Below are 21,581 nucleotides of genomic sequence, written 5' to 3' on the forward strand. Positions count from 1 at the left end.
CAGCAATAAATTAAGGGGTTTCCAAGGTCTCAGGTTTAATAATTTGTTAGAGTGACTTATAAAAATCAGGAAAGCTCTGTATTTAAAGCTACAATTTTATTATAAAGGATACATGTTTGAGCAAGATCTGGAACTGGACAGAATTTCCATGCCTTCTCCCTTTGGAGTCAGTTTGTCCTGCTCCTATCACATCAATGCGTTTACCAACCAGAAAGCTCCACTGAGTTTACTACTCAGCATTTTTTTTGAGGTTTTATTACACAGGCACAATTGATTAAATCCCTGGCCACTCAATGTCTAGCCTCTCTCTCCTCAGAGATTAGGCAGCTGAAAATCCCAACTAATCACAAGCTAGTGTTTCGGGTAATCAGACCCCACCCTGAAGCTTTCTAAGGTCCCACCATGAACTACCTTATTAGCATAACAAAGACCTCCTGTCAGGAAATTCCAGGTGTTTTTGAAGCTCAGTGTGGGGCTTTATTATACCTGAGAGCCAAGGAATCTTCCCCATACACATTTATTTCTCTCAGGAGACCTTTAATGGAGGCTAGAAAATGACCCACTTCATGTTACACATATTGTATGATACACTTATATACACACATGCATACTTGTATGAATATCTGTATATCATATATCATATATATGGCTAGTCATGTTTTAATATGGAAAATAGCCCAACCATTGTATATTTACCAGCCTTTCCAGGTGATTCTGATCCACATCCGTATTTGAGTATCATTATAGTAACTTGCATAGTTACTTTTCCCTGCTTCCTGCATTATCTTACTAATTTCTTTGTCTTTCTTGTCCATTTTTCCAGATAACACAGATATCCTTGTGAACCCTGTGTCATTTCCTAGTAGATACTATTCTTTAATTTTTCCATTTCTATTATAAAAGTTTAACTTTTCACAAATAGGAAAAAACATTTACCATTTTATTTTCTTTCAGATCTGGAATCAATGTGTGAAACCAAGTTATTATCTCTAAAGAAGGAAGTTTATGAAATAGAATTATGCCAGAGGGAGATAATGGGACTTACAAAGCATGGCCTTGAGTACTCCAGTTTTGGAGATGTTTTGGAATATAGAAGCCGCCTTGCAAAACAACTGGGATATCCAAATGGGCATTTCAGTCAAGAAATATTCACTCCTGAATACATGCCCACATTTATTCAACAGACATTCCTTACTCTCCAGCAAATAATGAATAATGAAGACAGACCCTTTGAATGTAAGAAATGTGGAAAGGCCTTTAGTCAGAACTCACAATTTATTCAACATCAGAGAATTCATATTGGTGAAAAATCTTATGAATGCAAAGAGTGTGGGAAATTCTTTAGTTGTGGTTCACATGTTACTCGGCATCTGAAAATTCATACTGGCGAAAAACCCTTTGAATGTAAGGAGTGTGGAAAGGCCTTCAGTTGTAGCTCATACCTTTCTCAACATCAGAGAATCCATACCGGTAAGAAACCCTATGAATGTAAGGAATGTGGGAAGGCCTTTAGTTATTGCTCAAATCTTATTGACCATCAGCGAATTCACACCGGTGAAAAGCCTTATGCATGTAAGGTATGTGGGAAAGCCTTTACTAAGAGCTCACAACTTTTTCAGCATGTGCGAATTCATACAGGTGAGAAACCCTATGAATGTAAGGTATGTGGCAAAGCCTTTACCCAGAGCTCAAAGCTTGTTCAACATCAGAGAATTCATACTGGTGAGAAACCCTATGAGTGCAAGGAATGTGGCAAAGCCTTTAGTAGTGGCTCAGCACTTACTAATCATCAGAGAATTCACACTGGTGAGAAACCCTATGATTGTAAGGAATGCGGAAAGGCTTTTACTCAGAGCTCACAGCTTCGTCAACATCAGAGAATTCACGCTGGTGAGAAACCCTTTGAATGTCTTGAATGTGGGAAGGCCTTTACTCAGAACTCACAACTTTTCCAGCATCAGAGAATTCATACGGATGAAAAACCATATGAATGTAATGAATGCGGAAAGGCCTTTAATAAATGCTCAAACCTTACTCGACATCTGAGAATTCACACTGGTGAAAAGCCCTATAACTGTAAGGAATGTGGGAAAGCATTTAGTAGTGGCTCGGATCTCATTCGTCATCAGGGAATTCATACTAATGAATAATAAAAATGAAAGTCCCTGTCACCTTCCTCATTTTTTAAACCAAAAATTATGTCTGATAGTTACCCTCTTCCACAGTTTTTTTAAAACTTTGTATTTAAATTTTGTATCCAAATGTATTTCACTCCAGGTTATAAATTCGGAGTCTAAATTGACATTCCCTCTCTCCTACAGTCACATACCAATGCCAACTGTTCTGTAATTCTTTGGTTCATTGTTTTGTTCTACTTTCTTGGTTACACATTATACTCTTGTTTATATTTGCTTGTGTTTTTAGGGCAATCTTTTCTGATCTGTGTATTTGTGTTTGCACCAGTATCACACCATTTGAATTGTGTGACCTTTAATATTTTTTAATTCCTTGTGGAGGTTTAACTTTTTGAAGTCGGTGTTAATCTTTTTGTTTTATTTTATTATTATTATGTATATTTTTTGAGACGGAGTTTCACTCTGTTGCCCAGGCTGGAGTACAGTGGCACAATCTTGGCTCGCTACAACCTCCGCCTCCCGGCTTCAAGGAGTTCTGCCTCAACCTCCTGAGTAGCTGGGCTCACAGGCGTGTGCCACCATGTCCTGCTAATTTTGTATTTTTAGTAGAGATGGGGTTTCTCCATGTTGGTCAGGATAGTCTCGAACTCCTGACCTCAGGTGATCCACCTGCCTTGGCTTCCCAAAGTGCTGGGATTATAGGCATAAGCAATTGCACCCGGCTTTATTCCTTTTTTATTGAGACGGAGTTTCACTCTTGTTGCCTAGGCTGGAGTGCAATGGTGCAATCTCGGCTCATCACAACCTTTGCCTCCCAGGTTCAAGCGATTCTTCTGCCTCAGCCTTTCAAGTAGTTGGGATTACAGGCATGTGTCACAACACCCAGCTAATTTTTTGTATTTTTAGTAGAGACAGGGTTTCACCATGTTAGCCGGGATGGTCTCCATCTCCCAACCTCAGGTGATCCACCCGCCTCGGCCTCCAAAAGTGCTGGGATTACAGGCGTGAGCCACTGCGACCAGCCTTTTTATTTTACAAATTTACATTTTTAATTGTCAAGCCAAAATCACAAAACAAAAACTTGCTAAAAAGCCAAACTTAATTGTAATCATACTTATAGATGGCTACTCTCAGTTTGGTAGAGAAAATCATGCTATACTGTGCTTTTTTAAGGAGGTGTAATTATGATATGCATGCCATACCTTTCACTGCTTTTATCATGCCAAAGATTTCATAAGTGCCATTTCAGTAAATATAGATTTTTATTATTTTCATGACATATTTAATGACTTTAAAATGACTATTCCCATTATGGTTGCCTCTGAATTTTTGCAGCTATAAAAACTGACCTCGGCTGGGCGCAGTGGCTCATGCCTGTAATCCCAGCACTTTGGAAGGCCGAGGTGGGCAGATCACAAGGTCTGAAGATTGAGGCCATCCTGGCTAACACAGTGAAACCCCGTCTCTACTAAAAATACAAAAAATTAGCTGGGCGTGGTGGCACGCGCCTGTAATCCCAGCTACCTGGGAGGCTGAGACAGGAGAATCGCTCGAACCTGGGAGGCGGAGGTTGCAGTGAGCTGAGATGGTGCCTCTGCACTCCAGCCTGGAGGACAGAGTGAGATTCTGTCTCAAAAAAAAAAAAAAAAAAAGCTAGGCCGGGCGCGGTGGCTCAAGCCTGTAATCCCAGCACTTTGGGAGGCCCAGACGGGCGGATCACGAGGTCAGGAGATCGAGACCATCCTGGCTAATACGGTGAAACCCTGTCTTTACTTAAAAATACAAAAAACTAGCCGGGCGACGAGGCGGGCGCCTGTAGTCCCAGCTACTCCGGAGGCTGAGGCAGGAGAATGGCGTAAACCCGGGAGGCGGAGCTTGCAGTGAGCTGAGATCTGGCCACTGCACTCCAGCCTGGGTGGCAGAGCAAGACTCCGTCTCAAAAAAAAAAAAAAAAAAAAAAGCTGACCTCATTGGATGCTCATTTTTACTTTTTTTTTTTTTTTTTTTTTTTGAGACGGAGTCTAGCTCTGTCGCCCAGGCTGGAGTGCAGTGGCCAGATCTCAGCTCACTGCAAGCTCCGCCTGCCAGGTTCACACCATTCTCCTGCCTCAGCCTCCCGAGTAGCTGGGACTATAGGCGCCCGCTACCACGCCCGGCTAATTTTTTTTGTATTTTTAGTAGAGACGGGGTTTCACCGTGTTAGCCAGCATGGTCTCGATCTCCTGACCTAATGATCTGCCCGTCTCGGCCTCCCAAAGTGCTGGGATTACAGGCTTGAGCCACCGCGCCCGGCCTCATTTTTACTTTTAAAACATTTATTTTAATTGCTAAAATTATCCACATTTTCTCCTTGTGAGCTTGTTTTGTTCCTTTACATCAATCCTAATTCCAATGCCATACTAGAAAGTAACACTGTTATGAAAGTGTTGTTTATCAATCCAGGTATTAATTTTTTTTGTTGTTTTTTTTCTTCTTCTTTTTTTTGTTTTTTTGAGACCGAGTCTCACTCTGTTGCTCAGGCTCCGCCTCCCGAGTTCAAGTGAGTCTTCTGCCTCAGCCTCCCGAGTAGCTGGGATTACAGGCATGCGCCACCATGCCCAGCTAATTTTTGTATTATTAGTAGAGACAGGGTTTCACCATATTGACCAGGCTGCTCTGGAACTCCTGACCTCATGATCCTCCCGCCTTGGCTTCCCAAAGTGCTAGGATTACAGGTGTGAGCCACTGCACCTGGCCGTTAGTGGTGTTTTAAAAAATTATGTCTAGGCTGTATGTATTGGATTGCTGTGAAGAGTCAATGGATTAATAAATGTAAAGTACCTCAAACTGTTATCACATAATATAGGTTTAGTAAAAGTTTTCCACTATTATCAGTGATATATTCATTATCATAAGTATGTTCATTAGGATTTATGGAAAGGATTTTAACCATGTTGTTTACCTTTGGGAAATTTATAATTCATGGTGGAAAAAGAGAAACACTTGTAATGAGTATAACGAAGACTTTTGCCATCATTATTATTTAGCATGGAATTTTAAACGGAAGAGAAAAAGTATGTGTACATAGTCTTTGCTCAGACTTCATCTTTTTTTTTTTTTTTTTTTTTTTTTTTTGAGACAGAGTCTCGCTGTGTTGCCCAGGCTGGAGTGCAGTGGCGCGATCTTGGCTCACTGCAAGCTCCGCCTCCCGGGTTCATGCCATTCTCCCGCCTCAGCCTCCGAGTAGCTGGGACTACAGGCTCCCGCCACCACGCCCGGCTAGTTTTTTGTATTTTTAGTAGAGACGGTTTCACCATGTTAGCCAGGATGGTCTTGATCTCCTGACCTCGTGATCCACCCGCCTCGGCCTCCCAAAGTGCTGGGATTACAGACTTGAGCCACCGCGCCCGGCCTCAGACTTCATCTTTTATGCTACATAAAGAATTCCAGTCTGAGGCCGGGCACGGTGGCTCACACCTGTAATCCTAGCACTTTGGGAGGCCAAGGTGGGTGGATCACTTGAGGTCAGGAGTTCGAGACCAGCCTGGCCAACATGGTGAAACCCCGTCTCTACTAAAAATACAAAAAAAATTAGCCAGGCATGGTGTTGCACACCTGTAATCCTAGCTACTCAGCAGGCTGAGGTGGGAGGATTGCTCGAACCTGGTAGTTAGAGGTTACAGTGAGCTGAGATTGTGCCACTGCACACTCCAGACTGGGTGACCAAGCGAGACTGTGTCTCAGAATACATAAATAAAAGCATACCAATCTGAAACCCTGTAAATATGATGAGTAGTAGAAAGCACAGCTGTCAAAAGCAGGAAGAGATTATAACATTTTTTCTAATATTTCCCCCCAAAACGCAGAAAACATACTGGCCACATTATTTGACCAGAAGAAGCAGTACAATAGGATAGCCATCAAATATCTGATTATTAATTCAATATTCCCTCTTAATTAACATGGATTAAGGAATAAATCCCTAATATATACATTATTTAAATGTACGCGAAAATTAAAACAATTGAAAAACCTGCGAGTGGCAGTAAAAGTATGGGAAGTTTTATAACCTAGTGTTCATGCATCTATTGTATTCTAGGAAGAATAAATAAAATATAGAACCCAAGGAACTAAAACAAGCTGAAATGAATTGTGGGAGGAAGGAGGTAGTATTATTTTAAAAGGCAGAAATAATTGAAAGAAAAAAACTGGATCTAAATCCAAAATTTGATATTTGATGGAAGAGAATAAAAAGGAGACAAACTTTAGTGATTCCAGAGGTGAAATAAGGATGACAAACAATATTGTATATGAGAAATTGAAATGACTATATATTTAAACTTAAAAGAGCTGTATCATTTGGGGTAATGAAAATGTGGAATGGGTAAAGATTGTACAATTTTGTTTATATACTACAGGTCACTCAACTATACACTTTAAAAGGGTGAATATTATGCTGTGTGAATTTGATCTCAATTTAAAAACTTAAGGCTGGGTGCAGTGGCTCATGCCTGTAATTTCACCACTTTGGGAGGCTGAGGTAGGAGAATGGCTTGAGGCCAGGAGTTCAAGACCAGTCTAGGTAACATAGTGAGACCCCCTCCCCTCATCTCTACCAAAAAAAAAAAAAATTTAAAAACAACAAACTTAAAAGTTGGTATTATAGACATTTTTATAATATATCTGAAAATCTGGAAAATGTCCGTGGTTTTTAAAAAGTTGATGACATCAGAATTAACGAGGTATAAAATCTTAATAGACCTCTCTCCATAATAAACTTACTTAAAAAATAAGACCGGCCAGGCACGGAGGCTCACACATGTAATCCCAGCATTTTGTGAAGCCTAGGCGGGCGGATCACCTGAGGTCGGGGATTTGAGACCAGCTTGACCAACATGGAGAAACCCCATCTCTACAAAAATAAAAAAATTAGCCAGGTGTGGTGGCTCATGCCTGTAATCCTGGCTACTCGGGAGGCTGAGGCAGGAGAAAGGCTTGAACCCGGGAGGCGGAGATTGCTGTGAGCAGGGATTGCGCCACTGCACTCCATCCTGGGCAACAAGAGTGAAATTCTGTCTCAAAAATAAATAAACAAAATACAGTTTTTCTTAAAATATATTTTAAATGTCAAATTGCTACACTAAAAAAGACACCAAGGTAGTGATTTTTATAAGTGAAATCTATGAAATGTCTTGGGAAACTCTTCTAGGACATAGACTGAGATAGCAAATTATTTTTATGAATTTGTCGTAATCCTGATGTTAAAACCTATAGAAGAACCCAAAACAATTTGTCCAGAAACAGTTATGAAAATACAGCATTATAAATCAGCAAATCAAATCTAGTAACCCATTGAAAATAAGTATTTGTCACATTACGAATTTAGGAAAAAACAATTCTGATAAATCAAACTTTATACTTTCTGAAACTTAATCAAATTGATTTAGATAACATAATATTTCTTAGTATCTGAACTCAGGAGCCAAATAGATGTGGATAGCATGGGATTTTTGGAATACAATACAATATAATTCACATGGGATTGCTAAAGTTCAAATAACTGAAGTTCTGTCAGTGAAAATGTATGATCTAACCTCAACATCTTCTAGATGAACCCTTCTTTTTTTTAGCAGTATTTGACAGAATGGGATATATTTTATAAATAAACTTAGACTATTATCCTATCTGCTGCAGTATCACTGTTCATTCATTTATACCCTTAACTTCCTACTTGAAGGGTCTTTAAAACATAGCCAACATGTCCAATCATTGCTGTGCATTTTGGATGAGGGTGGATTGCGGGGCTGCATTCAAAGCTGTCCTGGGCCACGTGCAGCCTATGGGGCGTGGATTGGATGAGCTTGATGTACCACGTTTTCTTTATCCAGTCTACCATTGATGGGCACCTGGGTTGATTCCATATCATTGCTATGGTGAAGAGTGCTGCGATAAACACACAAGTGCATTTGTCTTTTTGGTAGAATGATTTCTTTGGGTAGATCACAGTAATGGGATTGCTGGGTCAAATGGTAGCTCTGTTTTAAGTTCTTTGAGAAATCTCCAGGCTGCTTTTCACACTGGCTGGACTATTTTATGCTCTCACCAACAGTGTATAAGCATTCTCTTTTCTCCACAGCCTCACCAGCATCACTTGTTTTTTGACTTTTTGTTTGAGATGGAGTCTCGCTGTGTCACCCAGGCTGGAGTACAGTGGCATGATCTCGGCTAACTGCAAAGTCCGCCTGTTGGGCTCAAACGATTCTCCCACTTCGACGTCCCAAGTAGCTGGGATTACAGCTGCATGCCACCATACCCAGCTAATTTTTGTATTTTTTGTACAGATGGGGTTTCACTATGTTGCCTAGGCTGGTCTCAAACTCCTGGGTTCACGCAATCCCCTGCCTTGGCCTCTCAAAGTGCTAGGATTACAGGAGTGAGCCACTGCACCCAGCCTATATTTGTGTATATGTTAAATTGTGTATGTTATTTTATGTACGAGTATATATTAAGTTGTATATTCACATATATAATTATATACACATATATTACATTATATACACATATATTTGTTTACTCGTGCAATTTGTCCCAGCAGAAGTAAAAACTCATATATAAGTAAAATAATATTTACAGGCCAGGCGTGGTGGTTCACGTCTGTAATTTCAGCACTTTGGGATGCTGAGGTGGGTGGATCACTTGAGGCCAGAAGTTTGAGACCAGCCTGGCCAACAAGGTGAAACCCCATCTCTACTAAAAATACAAAAATTAGCAGGGCGTGGTAGCACACACTTGTAAGCCCAGCTACTTGGGAGGCTAAGGCAAGAGAATTGCTTGACCCAGGGAGGCAGAGTTTGCAGTGAACCAAGATCACACCATTGCACGCCAGCCTGGGGTACAAGAGCAAAACTCCATCTCAAAACAAACAAACAAACAAACAAAAAAAAACAAAAAAATGCATTATTTTTGGTGCAAAAGTACTTTAACATCTTAAATGCTCATATAATGGAAGATACTGGAAGATACTGTAACTCTTAGGAAGAATGAGCTCCTTATCTGCTATAAAGATATCCTAATATCTTTGTACCTGAAGTGGTATCTGAGGCAAATTGTTATATTAAAAAAGGAAAATGCTTTATAATAAAAAAAAGAAACATTACATAGTAGCCCTCGCTTACCTGCAGGAGATGTGTTCTAAGACCCGCAGTGGATGTCTGCAAGTGTGGATAGTATTGACCCAATTGCTGTCAATCAGAACACACTTCTGCTTGTTTTCCAAGCACAAATTTAATTTTTTTTATCTTAACTAAACACTTATCACACATGTGGCTGTACCTTGAGCTTGTTGTTCAACGAACAAGACTAGCAGAAATTTATTTTTCCTCTTTACACTGTCACACCTAGAAGATTTGTTCTTACCATAGATCTTAGCAACCTCAGCACACGACTTATTTTCCTTATTCAGTGAAGAATTTTCACATTTTCACTTAAAGAAAACACTTTAGGGCTCCTGTTCTGCAGATCTAAATTGGCAGCATCACTACTCTTGCATTCTAGGGCCATCATTAGGTAAAATTAGAGTCACTTAAACACAAGCACTGTGATACTGCTGCAGTCATTCTGATAACCAAGTTGGCTACTCACGGACTATGGGTAGCGCATACAGCATGCATCTGCTGAACAAAGGGATTGTTCATATCCCAGGCAGAACAAAGCAGGACAGTGAGATATTTCATCACGCTACTCAGAACAGCCCACAATTTAAAGCTTATGAATTGTTTCTTTCGGGAATCTTGCATTTAATATTTTCAGACCACAATTTACTGTGGGTAACTGAAACTGTGGGAAGTAGAACCATGGATAAAAGGGGACTACTGTATATCTTTCTGTATGTGTGCAAATACATGAATCGTGGAGAACATCATGGGAAGATGCTCATCATCTTGTTAACTCGTTATTTCAAGAGTGGAACTGGAGGGGGAATACTGCCTTTCTTTTATATTTATTTGTAATATTTCATTTTCATTATGAACATGTGTTATTTTAGTATTTTTAAATATTAATAAAGACAGGTAAAAAAATATGTAATTTTAATTCAAGCTGAAATCTTCAAGGCGATCATATATAATTAAATAGAGCAAAGAGAACATTTTAAATTCCTGAAAGGAAAGGGGAAAAGAAAGCACAATGTAAAAACCAAGTGAGTCTAAAAGCAACAATGTATCATAATGCCTAAATTCGTGGGACCAATTCCAATCCAGTCCAAGAAAGCAGACACTGGCGACCAACATTCCCTTTCAGGCCCCTGCAGGGTCAAGAGAATGCTCCTGGAATAGATTGAGAAACTCGAGCAGGCTAAGTGAGGTGCCAGGAATAAAGACACCGCCTGACTGACACATTCTCCACTCTCCCTACACTCGCTCCTCTCCCCACCGCGCTTCCATCAGGCTCCAACTCTGCCCTCTTCCCAAGAGCCTCAGATTGAAACCTTGCAAGGAAGACACCGATTGCTCAGTCACAGGCTTGGTAACCCGAGCGGCAAAGGTAAATGATCTCGTGCTCCCCCTACTCCCCGCTACTCCCCTTGCCACTGCTGCCTAGCACCTGCCCCCTCCTCCATAATTTGAACTGTCCTCCCAGGACTTGGAGGCGGGGCGGCCCAAGCGCTTCTTAATGGCCAATATGGAGCAAACCTCCCCTATCTTGCACATCCATTGGCTAAAAGATCTGTCTACTTAAGTCTGACTGCCACTTTCCTTTCTTTCTGTGTTGCCTGGATACGGACTGTCTACCTATTAACAGCTGGTCGCGTTTCCCATTGGTCACTGTTTCTGGAAGCCCGCCCCCAGGTATCCAGGAGCCCACCGCACGCTGGGTCTGAAGCCGCCATCCAGGCGCACAGCGGGAATCGTGGCTCAGCAACTTTGGGGTGTGCGGCCGAGCGCCTGCCTAACATGGGACGCTGGAGAGTCAGCGTCGGGGAGTCCTGGCCTTCAGTCGGCCATCGCCACGCCAGAAACTGGGGCCCAGGCTGCGTGCAGGCCGTTTCCCGGCCCTCCACAGGTCTCATGGGCGCCCGGACTGGGTCTGACGTAGTTTCACGACCTCTGACCCATAGGATCTAGAGATTAAAGGTATAAAAACGGGGACTTTTCAGCCCACTCAGGTAAAACACCCTTTTATTTATCAGCAGGTGTTTTGTTGCAGAATGCCCCGAAGGGAGGGAGTGACTGCCGGGTTTATGTTTATTAAATAAAATAAACTCCTGGTTTACATTATGTTTATAATATGGCTCCCCGACCTTTAAAAAATCCCACTTTTTGCCAGTTGTATTATTTAGTGGGATATGTTCGATAAGGACAGCCAGTTAAAATGGCTTTTTTTTGTTGTTGTTGTTGTTACTAAATAAACCCATTTTTAGTTTTGATTGTCCTAACAACAGCAACTTCTCAGGCTTAATGAAACACTTATTTTGAGACGTTTCTGTGAAAGGCATAGCAAGTTACTTTGGAATTGTTTTAAAGGAATTAAATTCCTGATTTTGGTACCTTAGTAGCAGTTTCTCCCCCAATTTCTTTAAAATCTTATTTTTGGGGCACGTATAATATATAGAGTAACTTTTGTGAAAGAAACAGCCAGCTAAGGAGGTTTTGGGATTTCCTTTATGAAATATAATCCTAGTTTTGATTTATTTTTTTTTTTTTGAGACGGAGTCTCGCTCTGTTGCCAGTCTGGAGTGCAGTGGCATGATCTCGGCTCACTGCAACCTCTACCTCCCGGATTCACGTGGTTCTCCTACCTCAGCCTCCTGAGTAGGTGGGATTACAGGCGCGTGCCACCACACCCAGCTAACTTTTGTATTTTTAGTAGAGATGGGGTTTCACCGTGTTGGCCAGGATAATCTTGATCTCTTGACCTCATGGTTCACCCGCCTCGGCCTCCCAAAGTGGGTTTTGATTTTTTTTATAATGGTAATCATTGTGTCTTCGTAACTCCTTTAAAATCTTAGTTGGTGGGCTGGGCGCGGTGGCTCACACCTGTAATCCTAGCACTTTGGGAGGCTGAGGCGGGTGGATCACTTGAGGTCAGGTGTTTGAGACTAGCCTGGCCAACATAGTGAAACCCTGTCTCTACTGAAAATACAAAAATTAGCCGGGCATGGTGGCGGGCGCCTGTAATCTCAGCTACTCAAGAGGCTGAAGCAGGAGAATCCCTTGAACCTGGGAGGCGGAGGTTTCAGTGAGCTGAGCTGAAGTTGTGCCACTGCACTCCAGCCTGGGCATACAGCGAGACTCAGTCTAAAAAATATATATATATATACACACACACAGAGAGAGACACACATATATACATATAATATATACATACGTATATACTTTTTTTTTTTACAAATCCTTGTAAACCGATTTTGGACTCACTTTGCAGGCTTTGCCAAATGGCCTTTTTACCCTCATGTATATTGCATTTTCTTTGGATATTCTGATGAATTCTCAAGGAGATTGTATTCCTGTATTTTACCATTCATGAGTTTAGAAGTGTGTTTACTTTCCTGAGTTTTCATTTTCTTTTTCTTCTGTTGTATGTAATTTACAGAGCAAATACCCACCAGAACGGATAACTTGGATGTGGAAAGTGAGTTTCTTTGCGCTTATCAAGTGAGGGTGATTTTTAGTCAATGAGCATTCGGTATATGCCTGGGAAACCAACAGCCGCTATTTAGATTCAGAGCCAGCCTTTATCAGCTTTCTGATGCCAAACCCATCAGTGAACTTCTCTGTATATTTAATTCATCGTGAGGAAAATGGCGACACCGAGGGTGACTGATTTCCAAGTTTACATCGGTTGCCCCAGGGGTAGTGCCTGGCTCCCATCTGGTCCTTACTGCTCTAACTTTGCCCTGTTAATTGAAGGAATGCCGCTATAAACACTTCCGGGACTGTTGCTGTCATTTACTGTCCTCATGCTTTATAGAGAAGCCCATATTGTCAGCCTCTTCTTCTGCTTTCTGTCATTTCTAAACCACCTCACCCGAACTGGTGTAAATTTCATTGTGCGTGAGTTTGCACAGATGTAATTTGGCCTACACGTCTTCTCAAAGCCTAATGTCCACCTCCCACCTCCACTAGGATCTGGAGTCTCAGGACCCACTACCTCTGCCACCCACTGCAAGCATGAACATTTCATGGTGGATACCCCTCCCTGACTTTGTATTAAAGTGGATTCTTTTGAGTCTTTTTCTCTGTGTGACTACTGTGCGTGGAGCCAGTGGGATTTGCCCTGTGATCCTGAAGGAGGGTCACAAGAGGCCAGACATAGTCAGGCAAATCTTATTTTTTTATTCTTGTAGGTCCAGATTTTGGATGAATCTCTCTAGAGGTTGAACAGGTAAGGCTCACCTTTCAATAGTTACACCAAGAAAGGCCTAGCTGATGACTTAAGCTATGGTTTTGGGCTGCACGAGAGTGGTCAGGCGGACAGTGGGGAAGTCTACACATAACCCAAAGGGAAAAGAGAAAAGGCCCCTGAGAAACCAGGGCAAAGTCCCACAGTGTCTCTTTCCACTGGCGTGTGGGTTACCTTCCCACTATGTCCCCCAAAGGACATGAGGCCACAGACTGCAGTGCCCGTGAACAGAGGAGCTGTGGAGATGGAAGTTTGATCGGTCCCTTCAAATGCACACCCCGGTGCATGTGCGCCTCTTCTGATGCAGCGCCCCAATGGGTAAGCTCTGGGCTTCTCCACACAGTGGATTAGGAGTGGAAACATTCTGTCTGTTTCATGCTTGATGGTTTGGTTGTGACCTGATGTCATGGTGGTAATAGAGGCAATGATCCCAACAGCTTAGAACCATTCAGCTTGGCCAGGCCTGGTGGCTCACGCCTGTAATCCCAGCACTTTGGGAGGCTGAGGTGGGTGTATCACCTGAGGTCAGGAGTTTGAGAGTAGGCTGGCCAACATGGCAAAACCCCATCTCTACTAAAAATACAAAAATTAGCCAGGTGTAGTGGCGCACGCCTGTAATCCCAGCTACTTGGGAGGCTGAGGCAGGAGAATCGCTTGAACCCAGGAGGTGGCGATTTCAGTGAGCTGAGATCTTGCCGTTGTACTCCAGCCTGGGCAACGTAGCAAGACTCTGTCTCAAAAAAAAAAAATTGTTCAGCTTGTGGGTAGGTATTTGGGAAACAGTATATGTATTACCTAGTCTTAGTTATCTGCAGTGGTTTTGTTATCTTTTGCATAAACTGCTGAGAATGTTTAATAATTGCCGATGATAGATCACTAGTCACTCTAAAATATTCCCATTTCTTGGTCTAGAGCTGGGGCTGGATCCCTCAGCAACGAGGAGACCTGAAAACCAGAGGAAAAAAAGCAGGTACTCCCTGTAAACCACTCATCTGTGCTCTCTTCCAATTTATTCTCCTTTTGTTTACATCATTTTAAGGGGCTATAATCATCTTGTTTAGACCTCAGGATATAAAATGACCCACCTGTAGACCTCCAGCCGTATCCCAAGGTTGTCTGTTTTCTTTGTTTTGTTTTGTTTTTTTAATTACTGCCAGGTTTCAATTGTAGATAACCCCTAAGGAAATATTCCCGATTCCCTGAGTAGTTTCCAGGCTAAAGTCCTATAGGCTTCTTCTGTTTTTAGGAGGCGTTGCCATCAGAGAAAGACCTGATTTTGGATTTTTAGCTTTAATGCTTGCGAAAAGCTATAAAAATAATTTTCTACCCCTAGCTTTAAAGTACTGTTAGTGATAAATTAAAATTCCTTCAGGAGGATTAAACTGCCATTTCAGTTACCCTAATTCCAAACATTTTGGTTGTTAGAATTTTCTTTAATGTTCATAAAGAAGTATTTTATATTTTCCATCGAGATTCATTCTCTTTAGCAGGTCATTTTGAGCTTTACTTTCTTTTTTTTTTTTTTTTTTTTTTGAGGCGGAGTCTCGCTCTGTCGCCAGGACTGGAGTGCAGTGGCCAGATCTCAGCTCACTGCAAGCTCCGCCTCCCGGGTTTACGCCATTCTCCTGCCTCAGCCTCCCGAGTAGCTGGGACTACAGGTGCCCGCCATCTCGCCCGGCTAGTTTTTTTTTTTTGTATTTTTAGTAGAGACGGGGTTTCACCGTGTTAGCCAGGATGGTCTCGATCTCCTGACCTCGTGATCCGCCTGTCTCGGCCTCCCAAAGTGCTGGGATTACAGGCTTGAGCCACCGCGCCCGGCCCACTTTACTTTCTTAAATACCCAAATTTGGTTTTTCCTCAGTCTTCTCTCTGCTACGGATTTCTAACTTAACAAGAAAGGCAACTTTTCATCAAAAAGGGCAAAGAACAGAGGGGACAGTAGAGGGCACCTTCAAACCCAGCATGGAAATAAGGTTCCTGCTTCAAAATGAAGCATCACAGCAATCTCAGGTTTTTGATTTGGGCCCTCATTTCTCTTATAATTTGAACTTGTATTAGAGAGAAAGGGCCTGTTTCTTAAGCCAGCCAGTTTTCATACTGGATATTTATATATCATTTCATTTGTTCCTAAGTGTATTTCTCATTTCTGTTACGATTTGTTCTGTGGGTTGTCAGTGACTTAGTGGTATGTTTTTCACATGTTTATAAAGCTGAATAGTTCTGTGTGTCAGCTCAGCACCCCTAGTGTCAGCCATGCTACTCTCCTGCTGTGCATAGATGGGGCCTGTCTACACCCGAATCTCCTGGGTTCCCGCTGTCAGCACCTGAAGGTACCCACCAGATGTGTCTGTCACTTCCCTCCGTCCACCTCTCTTGTGGTTCTCGTATTTCTGCCTCCCCAGAGACCATTTCTCTCTAGAGCAGTGGTTTCCAGTAGAAATACAATGCCAGACACATAGTCATTTTAGATTTTCTAGTACTCACTTTAGAAAAGTTAAAAAGAGGCTGGGTGTGGTGGCTCACACCTGTAATCCCAGCACTTTGGGAGGCCGAGCTGATCCACCTGCCTTGGCCTCCCAAAGTGCTGGGATTACAGGTGTGAGCCACCGTGCCCAGACCTTTTTTTTTTTAAGATAGGGTGATAGGGTCTCACTCTGTTGCCCAGGTTGGAGTGCAGTGAGTGGTATGATCTTGTCTCACTGCAACCTCCGCCTCCCAGGTTCCAGTGATTCTCCCACCTCAGCTTCCCTAGTAGCTGGGACTACAGGTGCTCACCACCATACCTGGCTAATTTTTGTATTTTTTGTATAGATAAGGTTTCACCATGTTGTCCAGGCTGGTCTCGAACTCCTGATGTCAAGTGATCCATCTGGCTTGGCCTCCCAAAGTGCTGGGATTATAGGTATGAGGCACTGCGGCTGGCCTTAGCAGTCTTTCAAGTGCTCAGCAGCCGCATGTGGCAAGTGGCTGCCTTATTGGACAGCACAGCTCTGGAGGGTGATTTTATGTACATCCCCACTGCTCTCTCTTCCTCCTTTATTCCCATCTACTCTCACACCCCCAATGTCTATTGGAGAGAGTCTATTGGGCGTGTGGAGCCTTTCCTGTCCCTAGCATGGATAACATCAGCAGGTGATGATGAAAGTGATAAATAGTATTCATCACAAAAAAAAGGTCAAGTATTTGAGGTAATGGGTGGGTTAATTTGATTTCATCATTCCACACTGTAATGAAAAATCATACCATCATTTTGTACCCCATAAATATATACAATTTAGAAGATAGATAAAAATCAGCCAAAAAAATTCTCTGAAATATTTTCGAACAAACATATACAATTTATGGGGTATAATTTGTCAGTATATATATTTTCTTTTTTTTTTTGAGACGGAGTCTCGCTCTGTAGCCCGGGCTGGAGTGCAGTGGCTGGATCTCAGCTCACTGCAAGCTCCGCCTCCCGGGTTTACGCCATTCTCCTGCCTCAGCCTCCGGAGTAGCTGGGACTACAGGCGCCCGCCACCTCGCCCGGCTAGATTTTTGTATTTTTTTAAGTAGAGACGGGGTTTCACCGTGTTAGCCAGGATGGTCTCGATCTCCTGACCTCGTGATCCGCCCGTCTCGGCCTCCCAAAGTGCTAGGATTACAGGCTTGAGCCACCGTGCCTGGCAGTATATATATTTTCTTAATGGGGAGTCAGTTAATACAGGAAACAGCCCCTTGAAAGGGAGATACCCCCACACCCCTGGAGGGAGACTATTGCCTCCCTCTCTCCTCTTTCTGTCTCATATTCCTTTAATTTGGAGAATCGTTTCCAATTCCTTAACATCCTGCTCTGATTTTTTTCTGTCTTACATTCAAGGGTCACAGTTTTCCTCTCACCCTCATTTTCATCTAACCCTAACCCTCATTTTCATCACCCTCACTTTCATCCCATAAGATGTGACGTGCCTTTTTGTCTTGGTTGGGCATTTATTTGCAATACAAGAATGATTGTTTTCTTTGATACATTAGTGACTTACTTTTCCTATTAAAATATATCTTTCTTAACAGAATTCCAAATTAATTCTAGAATTAAACTAGACAGCATATTTTTAAAGGTGTGTATAGAGCTCCTTATGTTTCTTCCTTGATTTTTAAAATAACATATTTACGTGTATATATTTTAGGATATAAGATCTCACTCTATGTGTTGCTTTGATTCATGGAACATTTTTGGTGATTATTTTTATTTTCTGTGTATTTTAGTGTTTCCATTAAACTATATTCTCATGTCAAAAATGAAAATTTATTTTTGCAAATTTCTATCTGAGTGATGGAATTATTTTAGTGTAGGAAAGGTTCATAAGAAATGGGTGTAGTGTTCTTTGTGTAATGTGTAATGCAGGAATGTAAAGTGTAATGTAGGAAAGTGTTCTTTCCTATGCTCAAATGGAAAATAATGAGGGGACACGATGTTAGAGCTGCAGGGAGAAGGGGTGGAAAAGAGGGATTCCAGAGTGCCAGGCACGCAGATTTTCTGGAAGGTTTCCATGAGGAGTGCTGTGGTTTGAGTGTGTTCCCCGAAGTTCATGTATGGGAAACTCAACCCCTGATGCAACAGCGATGACCAGTGCAGCCTTTAAGAAGTGATTAGGTCGTGAAGGCTCGTTGACTTCACAGTGTCAATGCAGTTTGTCTCTACTGGGTGATGCATGCATATACATGTTTATGTGAACATATGAAGTCTGCATGTGTGGGCGAACTCTCCACATCATGTCATTTATTGTCCATCATTACATATCTGTGGGGTCTAGCACATTCCTCTACCTTATTTTCTGTCATTGTACCTACTTCTACCTGAACACGTATTAAATATCTTATTAAAAATACACAAATAAATGACGTTTCTTCGGTGTTTTTTTCCCCCTCACATCGGGCCCTCTTCAGTGGATTTCAGTGTGGTACATACAGGTCTCAGGACCTCCTGGGAAGTTCCAACTTTTCCTGGATGCTCTCTCTCTCTGGCCAGCTCAGGCTGGAGCAGTGGGTGTTGGTGCCACCCTGTGGCTATAGCAGACCTCCAGTCTTACCCTGAACCCTGGCGTTCTCACATGCATGGATTTAAATGCTGAGTCTTTCTAAGGGCAGATTAGGCCCATTTTCCTTATCTCCCTCCCAAGGGGCTGTTTCCTGTGTTTATTGACTTAGCATTTTAAAAAATTATGTATATTGATGAATTAGATTGTACTCCATAAATTGTATATGTTTGAAAAATAAAGAATATTTTTTCAATTTTTTGGCTGATTTTTATCTATCTTTTAAATTGTATATATATATATATATATTTTTTTTTTTTTTTTTTTTTTTTTTTTTTTTGAGACGGAGTCTCGCAGTCGCCCAGGCTGGAGTGCAGTGGCCGGATCTCAGCTCACTGCAAGCTCCGCCTCCGGGTTTACGCCATTCTCCTGCCTCAGCCTCCCGAGTAGCTGGGACTACAGGCGCCCGCCAACTCGCCCGGCTAGTTTTTTCTATTTTTTTAGTAGAGACGGGGTTTCGCCGTGTTAGCCAGGATGGTCTCGATCTCCTGACCTCGCGATCCACCCGTCTCGGCCTCCCAAAGTGCTGGGATTACAGGCTTGAGCCACCGCGCCCGGCCTAAATTGTATATATTTATGGGTACAAAATAATGTTATGATTTTTCAATACAATGTGGAATGATTAAGTCAAATTATCCTATCCGTTACCTCAAATACTTGACTTTTTTTTGTGATGAGAATGCTGTTTATCACTTTCACGCATCAGCTCCTGATGTCTTCATGCTAGGGACAGGAAAGGCTCCACACTTGACTTTCCCTCCTGTTTTCTTATCCGCTATCAACCCCTGAATGTACCCTCCAGGATTCTGTCACCTTTTACACCTAGCCTGATCCTTGTGCACCCACGTTCCTCCCAGGGACTGTACTTAGGGAGTGACTTTATGCACAGACTTCACATGCTCTTCCTGCCTCCTTCATCCCCATAATCCCCCATCTCAGCCCCATCTGATTATTTCTTCCCTCTCTCCTATACTGTTATGCTGTTGGTTTTCTAACCTGAAGGGTAACTGCTTACTCATTAGTTTTTTTGCCTTAATTTCTAAGTCATAGGCTACTTTCAGGCTAAAAGTTGTCCTCCTGTCATGGTTTTAGTCTCATTCTGTAAGTCTTGGTTTTTAGTTTTATTCATTTGAAATTAATCTTTAATAACTTTTTTGATTCATTGGTGTCAGAGTAATTCCCTCTCTTCCCACCACACCATCCTCTGTCCCCAAGATTCTGGAGGTTCTTCCCTTTTTGTGATCATTTTTACTTAAACCTTTGAGTTTTTCAAATTAGAAGTTTCTTCTATAAATGTATATAGAGCTTGGCCGGGTGCAGTGGCTCACGCCTGTAATCCCAGCACTTTGGGAGGCCGAGGTGGGTGGATCACGAGGTCAGGAGATCAATACCATCCTGGCTAACACGGTGAAACCCCGTCTCTACTAAAAATGCAAAAAAAATTAGCCGAGATGGCACCAGTACACTCCAGCCTGGGTGACAGAGCGAGACTCTGTCTCAAAAAAAAAAAAAAAAAAAAAAATTGGTATGTAGAGCTAATAACTCCTTGCTTTTTTTTTTTTTTTTTAAATTCACTCTTGTTGCCAAGGCTGGAGTGCAATGGTGCAATCTTGGCTCTTGGCTCACTGCAACCTCTGCCTCCTGGGTTTTAATTGGTTCTTCTGCCTCACCCTCCCGAGTAGCTGGGATTACAGGCACTGACCACCACACCCAGCTAATTTTTGTATTTTTAATAGAGTTGGAGTTTTGCCATGTTGGCCAGGCTCATCTCAAACTCCTGACCTCAGGTGATCCGCCTGCCCGCCTTGGCCTCCCAAAGTTGATATGTTTGGAACTGAGGTAGCCTCATTCCACAGCTCTAGATCTGAAGTATTTTAACTATTGCTTCTTCCAGTGTATTTTCTGGTTTGCAGGGAAGTTTCTTTAACTCATCAGTGACACAGTGGTTTGTATGGCTTTTAATTTCAAAGAATTTTTTTTTTCTTTCTCTCTCTTTTTTTTTTTTTTGAGACGGAGTCTCGCTCTGTCCACCAGGCTGGAGTGCAGTGGCGCTATCTCGGCTCACTGCAAGCTCCGCCTCCCGGGTTCCCGCCATTCTCCTGCCTCAGCCTCCAGAGTAGCTGGGACTGCAGGCGCCCGCCACGGGGCCCGGCTAACTTTTTTTTGTATTTTTTAGTAGAGACGGGGTTTCACCGTGGTCTCGATCTCCTGACCTTGTGATCCGCCCACCTCGGCCTCCCAAAGTGCTGGGATTACAGGCGTGAGCCACCGTGCCCGGCCTTTTTTTTTTTTTTTTTTTTGAGACGGAGTCTCGGAGTCTCGCTCTGTCGTCCAGGCTGGAGTGCAGTGGCCAGATCTCAGCTCACTGCAAGCTCCGCCTCCCGGGTTTACGCCATTGTCCTGCCTCAGCCTCCGAGTAGCTGGCACTACAGGCGCCCGCCACCTCCCCTGGCTAGCTTTTTGTATTTTTTAGTAGAGACGGGGTTTCACCGTGTTAGCCAGGATGGTCTCGATCTCCTGACCTCGTGATCCGCCCATCTCGGCCTCCCAAAGTGCTGGGATTACAGGCTTGAGCCACCGCGCCCGGCCAAAGAATATTTTTTCAGTTTACTTTTTTGTTTTTTGCTGATTTTTATTTATGTTAATTTTAACTAGACATGTTCCCTTAATGGGCATGACTAGATTTTTTTTCCCCACTGCATTTATAATTTAGATGGATTTTCACATCTCAAGCCAGTTAAGAGTGGAAAATAGGACTCCTTAAAGCACAGATATGACAAGTGGTTAAGATTTACGAGGGTAACTCAGGTGAGAGTGTATCATTGTACTTGGCACACAGCACTCAGTGACTGTCACCTTTGATTTAAATGAATGCAGCTGTAAATGCTTTCTTAGGTGTCTTGTTGATGTTTGTTAATTTCTGTAGAGTTTGATACAGCTCCTTTCACTGTTTATCACTTGACCCTTATCACTTGAGAGTCCCCTTATCACT

General features: G+C 42.4%; 1 protein-coding gene and 1 long non-coding RNA gene across 13 annotated transcripts in view; both read left to right on the top strand.

Moving 5' to 3' along the window:
• ZNF383 (zinc finger protein 383) overlaps positions 1–2,411 on the top strand; it is a 41,988-nt gene extending 39,577 nt beyond the window's left edge. For all 11 annotated transcript variants that reach the window (XM_033225987.1, XM_033225983.1, XM_033225982.1 and 8 more), the window contains one exon: positions 955–2,411. In XM_033225987.1, coding sequence (XP_033081878.1) covers positions 955–2,150 — 1,196 coding nt within the window. In that variant the 3' untranslated portion in view covers positions 2,151–2,411. The remainder of the gene's footprint in view (positions 1–954) is intronic.
• An 8,050-nt stretch (positions 2,412–10,461) lies between these two features.
• On the top strand, positions 10,462–13,896 carry LOC117092441. Of its 2 annotated transcripts, none has more exons than XR_004440815.1 (4): positions 10,462–10,655; positions 12,705–12,743; positions 13,459–13,496; positions 13,711–13,896. It is a non-coding gene; the product is annotated as an uncharacterized LOC117092441 (long non-coding RNA). The 2 variants fall into 2 exon arrangements; XR_004440816.1 differs by lacking the exon at positions 10,462–10,655 and adding an exon at positions 10,982–11,277.
• Positions 13,897–21,581: the final 7,685 nt, after the last annotated feature.

The sequence above is a fragment of the Trachypithecus francoisi genome, unplaced genomic scaffold (genome assembly GCF_009764315.1).
Source record: "Trachypithecus francoisi isolate TF-2019V2 unplaced genomic scaffold, Tfra_2.0 Lachesis_group12, whole genome shotgun sequence".
NCBI classification, from domain to species: domain Eukaryota; kingdom Metazoa; phylum Chordata; class Mammalia; order Primates; family Cercopithecidae; genus Trachypithecus; species Trachypithecus francoisi.